A 6,000-nucleotide genomic window follows, 5' to 3' on the forward strand; every position below is an offset into this window, starting at 1 on the left:
GAAAGAAGTTCAACACGGTGCTGGTCGGAGTAAGCGCCCTGCAAACGCACAAACCCTGATCCGTCGCTTTTGTCGCTTTTTTTCTCTTCCGTTCTCCGATTGCCGGCGACCTTCGGCGTCGTCGGCGGCGCCGTCGGATTTTGCGCGCGACTGCGCCAGGCGGTGTACGGGCTGGCGGACGTGGCGTGCAAGTGCCACGGCGTGTCGGGCTCGTGCTCGCTCAAGACGTGCTGGCTGCAGCTCGCCGACTTCCGCAAGGTGGGCAAGTTTCTCAAGGAGAAGTACGACAGCGCGTCTGCGGCGCGGGCCGGCCGGCGCGCCAAGCTCGAGCCGGCCAACCGCAAGTTCAGCCCGCCGTCGGCCGGTGACCTCGTGTACCTGGACGCGAGCCCGGACTACTGCGTGCGCAACGAGACGACGGGCTCGCTGGGCACGATCGGCCGCTCGTGCAACAAGACGTCGGAGGGCATGGACGGCTGCGAGCTCATGTGCTGCGGCCGCGGCTACGACCACTTCAAGGCGACCGTGGTGGAGCGCTGCAACTGCAAGTTCCACTGGTGCTGCTACGTCAAGTGCAAGAAGTGCACGTCGGTCGTGGACAGGTTCGTGTGCAAGTGAAGGGCCGATAGAGGTGGTGGGAAGTGAGGGCCGGGAGGTCGCGGCGGTGGCGGCGGTGGTTGTTGTTGGGGTGAGCCGAGGGTCGGAGGTGAAAGGTCGGAAGGACACTTGATGGTGAGGGTGGTGACATCCAGTCGCGTTATTTAAAAGGGGGCGAAGGCGCCCGAGACGCCTCCACCGTGGACAGATTTGTACATCTGCTGTGGAGGAGCTCCGGGGGAGAAATTAGTTGTGTTTGGGCGTTTGTTTTTGTTCGTTTAAACATATGACAAAGACGAGCATGTGGATGGGCCAGTAAAATAGAACAAGTTTTGACGAAGTGGACTCGGGTGTGAATTCTGCTCGGTCTGTTTATTTGTTTTTTTTTCTCTCCTACAAATTTGTAAATACTCGGTACGCAAAATAACGTTGCCATCCCCACAACAAAACGACAACATCGGCACGTGTAATGGGACTTGCGGTGTCTGTCACATGTGTTGCATTAATTCACCCTTACTTGTAGACACGAAGACAAAGATCCCCCACGTAGCCTTGGCAGACTTTAGGGGCAAGTGCTGCTAGCGAGCACCTACGAAAGCCGGCACGGCACACGAGGGGGTGGGTGGCCAGCACCACGCCCGGCCGCCTTTGTCTCCCTAGTGGCTACGTTTACACACCGCACCAGGTACCAATTCGAGGCTGAGTCGACCTAGGGGAGGCCCGGGAACGGTTCATATAATCGTCCCTGGCTGTTGGCCGCGAGCGGGAATCGAACTCGGGCCGCTGGGGTTGGTAGCAGAGCGCAGCGCTTACCGCGACACTTACCCAACCGCTCCGCGCTCGCGGGCACAAGCGCAGCTCCACAAACCCCTCGTCCCCCACGATCGTTTTTTGCAACGTGGGCCGACGGTTTTGACGAACGAGGGGAGAGAACGCAGCCCCCCGAAGGTCTCGCCAGCGTGCGTGCCGTCGAACCTCCAAGTCTCCCCCGTCACCTCTTGTTTCGCTTGTATTTCCTTTTTTTTTATTGTTCGCTCAGACCATCCATCCCGTGGAAAAAGCGCAAGGCGGCTTTGCAGCTCTTGCTTTTTGATCGACGTGTCGTAAATATGACCCCCATTCGGCGAGGCAGTCCCGTCGCCCTCGGCCAAAAGCCGTTGGCTTCCGCTGCATTTCAGTCCTTGGCCCGCAAGCAGACAGCCGGTAATTAATACATCTGCAACTTTAAACAGTGCACGTGGCGCATTGGCAGAAAACGCCACAATTATGTTGTAATTTAAGTTGTCCAGGGAGCGGGATTTTATTATTATTATTATTGTGTACTCCCAATTACAACTGTCATCGTTCGTGTCACGTCCCCGAAAATAAAATTCTGCAGTTCACATGAATGGAAGTCGGGCAGATTAATGCCATATAATGAGCTTGGCAATCACACCGTTTGCGTGTTTCACATTAAATAAAATGCAGGTTATGACTCCAAATAATTGGCTTTTTTTATATATGTGATGGACACTACGCCATTTGTTGTGAAACAGATTCCTTCTGATAAGATTAAGACAACGATGTTGAAAAATTCCTGATGGAACATCTTATGAATCGTGAAGGTTAATTTTAAATCATAAATGGTAAAGTTGTGACCGTAGACTTTCGACAATCCTTTTCTCTGTTAACAGATTGCTTATTTGTGAATTAGTCATACATTAATCTTTGTTTTTTTTCGGTAAAGTCACGTAGAAATAAGAAAAAATAAAATTACATAATATACGACGTTTCGATTGCAACACAAGCAATCATCATCAGGTAGAGGAAACACATAACCGCAGATATATATACAGACCTGAAGTAGAGGGAATTAACACAGATATACCAGGGGATACAGAGAGACGGAGCATCACACTAAATCAAACAGGGATTAGCAAAATTTGGAAACTATGTAAAGCAACGCAGACGGTCGGTTAAAACACAATTAACGCATGGTCTGGTTGAATACACTATTTCAAAGATTGTTAAATAATTTTAGACAAGTAGATTGAACAAAAAATGTGGACTTTCCCCTACAAACCGCCTGTGGCATAACATCTTTCTCGCATCATGTTTTTAAGAAAAAAAATCAGTCGAGTGACTTTGTTTGTTTTGTGTTATGACGGGCGTGAACACGTGATCAAGGCACGCGGTCTTACCCACGGGCGCTGCCCGTGGCTATGAGATGTTAACTCCCTCGCCCGGTATGCAGGAGGTCGTGGATTCGACCCCGACCCTGAAGTCTGTGTACATTTGGAGTCTGTGTGTCTCTCGCCCTCCCCGTGACCGCGTGGATTTTTCTCTGGCTCCTCGGGTTTTTCCCTCCACATTTAGACACCTGCATTCAGAGTATTTGCCGGCTATACATTTCCACGTGACAAGCCACTTCGTTGAGCTTTCATTTGTAACCAGGTCGTTTCTGACAAAGAGCTAAATAGCTCAGTGGGCCTTACCTGGTAAAATAAAAAAAACAGTTTTGTTCAAGTCACATGATCATTTACGTCACGAAATCTCAAAACATTCGCCGATAAAACTGCCCTAAAAGGAAATAGTATGTATAGAGAAAAACAGGCAACTATCGTATATAAAAAAGTCGTATCCAGAAATGTCACCGATTATATTGACGGTTTTCCTTTCGGGGCAGTTTTATTGACAGACTTGTTGAGGTTCAGATGATATATTTTTTTAATATATATTCTTAAGGGAGTCACTGCTGGAAGTGGGGGACACTTGTTGCTCACGCCCCCAAAGCCAACCTTGCCGAACGAAATTCAATTTCATAGCAACGTCCATGCAACATTTCCCAGTCGCCTTAGCTGCAGTGATGATCAAAGGCGACCTCGTTACGTTTGGCCGTTTCTGTTCAGTGTCCAGAGTTCCGGCACATCCTAACACTAACGCCGGGTACACGCCTCGGTTGTGCAACTTAGTTGCATGCAACTGCATCGCATATATATGTTGACGTCTCTGCAGCTGGTTGCTTACAGTCGGGATGAACTTCACTCTCAAGCCTCGATCTGCTCGGCGATGTGTCATCGCAATCCCGAACACAGCACGCGGTTGAATTTCCTTGCTGCGCCAACTCATCGCTCAGATGTGGACAACGCAGTCGCAGGCGGTGGTGGTGGTGGTGATGATGATGACTAAGTCGCGCGATTTCGAGAGCAATTCCATTGCAAGATTGATCTCCGATGTGTGTGTGGGACCCGGGTTTTTTGTTTGATTCTCTAAGGCTTCCAGTGATTTATTTTCTTAACCGTCATTGCTTCAAGGAAGGCAAAAAGGGCAGCTTTACAAGAGGCACTTACCATAACAAGCTGCATAATAACCCGACATACCAGCTGGGTTGTGAATGGTGTTGTCGTGATGTCATTGTGCATGGTACGATACCAGTTTTCGCGATTGTACGATGATTGTCGCGACATATAAACGTCCCGCCATTTAGCAAATCGTCTATCTCACACCATGTTTCATTGCACGCACGGTGAAAATGAAAGACGAGTTCGAAAGTGTTTCAACTCAGCACGAGCCTGCCACGTGTTACGTAATCGCCGCAATCGTTGCAACAATTGCGGCGACCTCACTGTCAGCTGCTCAAGATAAGCAACCAATGAACAACTCAATGAGTCTAGGTTCCCCTTCAGTTGTCATGCAGGAAAGCAAGCAGGTTTCATTGGGGAATGATAACAATGTATTTAGAGCTTTGATTATATCCAGAGTATTTCACACGGGGGAAAAAAAAAAATATTTGTTTGGAAATAAGATATATTTTTTTAACGACACATAAGCTTAAGTTTTACCCTTTCTGGCAAAACAAAACAGGTGTTAAGATGTTCGTACACTGAATAGGTTAATTTTGCAAGGAGTCAACTTCGCATTATCCACACGTCCTTGTGCTGAACATGCAAACACAACACAAGCACTCTGTGTGGTTAATGCAGCACATGACTCCTTGCAAAAGGAATCTATTTGCTGTTTGAACATCCTAACGCCTGCTTTATTGCCATGAAGGGGAAATACCTGTATTCTCATTGTTTATATTTTGATACTGGCAACAACAACAACAACTAAAATATCCCATAGATATGTTTCAACGATCTAATTCTATTCACAAAACGCAGGGCAACGTTTTTTTATCGTGGAACGTCATCGCCACATCGCGACCTCAAATCACGAGGGCCTCCCTCAGCAGTGACAACGAGACACCGCCGACTCCTCTAATAATCGTGTGTTATAGCTTTGATATTAATCTTGATTTGAGGCTTTCGTGACTGCAGGAATTCATACTCGTTGAGTCTTTCGGTAAAGTCACGTAGATAGCAAAATAAAATAGCTACGGGACTTTACCGAATGAACCAAAGAGTATAGCCTTGATATTGTCTCGTCTGTCTGTGTAATTAATCCGACCCGAAGCTAAGCAAGTGCACGTGTTCTGGCCGTTCGCAAAAGCCCGGGCAAGTATATTATTCTTGAAAACCAAAACAAAAATGCGTGAAAGGGGTACGCGTTTTGTTCTTGTAAATCACTCTTTTCTACTGTTAATTTATATTATACCACCACTAAAAAAAAGGCGTACGTCTATTAAAATGTAGGGCCTCGAGTATGTATCGTAGTAACGTTGGATGTATGCACCGGTTAAAGATAAAGGTGGCGTTTGACCGTATAGGTGTACATTGCATTGTAATTCTGTCGCCGTGTGCACGGCTGTTGTACACTGTTTATTTTGCCACATATGCTCTTGGATTAATAAACATATTTTTGTGGAATTATCGCGACTTGCGGAACTTCAATTGAGCGTCAAGTCAAAGTCATTTCCTGCTCAAACGAGCATTGAGGTGGCGCTCATCAGCTGTTTACAGCGTCCTGCCAGTGGTGGAAATTCCACATTCATATCTTCGGAGTCTATCCATAAGATAGCCACTGTTGACTTCCCCACAAATGGTATTTATTTTCCATAATATCGGTTTGTTTGGGTTAGATCGCGTAAATACAAAACCTATATTTACGATCGCGTAAAACATTTACGCGATATAACCCAACAAACCTATTATGGATGATATTGGTCGCGAAAAGCTACGTGTTGAACGGTATTTATTTTATAGACCCCTGATGGATGATCAGCTAAGTCACCCCACAACTACGATGTAGGGCGCCACGGTGGCTATGAGATGTTAACTACCTCGCCTGGTATACAGGAGGTCGTTGGTTTGATCCCGACCCTGATGCCTGCTGCTGTATATTTGGAGTTTGCATGTGTCTTTCCCCGTGGTAGCGTGGATTTTTTCTCCGGGTCCTCTGGTTTTTTCCTCCACGTTTAAAATTAACATCACGCGTTTAGAGCATTTGGCTGCTATACATTTCCACGTTATGATAAGCCACTTC

General features: G+C 47.1%; 1 protein-coding gene across 3 annotated transcripts in view; it reads left to right on the forward strand.

Annotated features, from left to right (window-relative positions):
- The window catches only part of WNT5A (Wnt family member 5A), a 28,612-nt gene extending 23,225 nt beyond the window's left edge, over positions 1-5,387 (forward strand). For all 3 annotated transcript variants that reach the window (XM_032969532.2, XM_032969531.2, XM_032969533.2), the window contains one exon: positions 160-5,387. In XM_032969532.2, coding sequence (XP_032825423.1) covers positions 160-618 — 459 coding nt within the window. In that variant the 3' untranslated portion in view covers positions 619-5,387. The remainder of the gene's footprint in view (positions 1-159) is intronic.
- Positions 5,388-6,000: the final 613 nt, after the last annotated feature.

The sequence above is a fragment of the Petromyzon marinus genome, chromosome 42, assembly GCF_048934315.1.
Source record: "Petromyzon marinus isolate PM22_M1 ecotype Great Lakes invasive population chromosome 42, UKy_Petmar_22M1.pri1.0, whole genome shotgun sequence".
Lineage (NCBI taxonomy): Eukaryota > Metazoa > Chordata > Hyperoartia > Petromyzontiformes > Petromyzontidae > Petromyzon > Petromyzon marinus.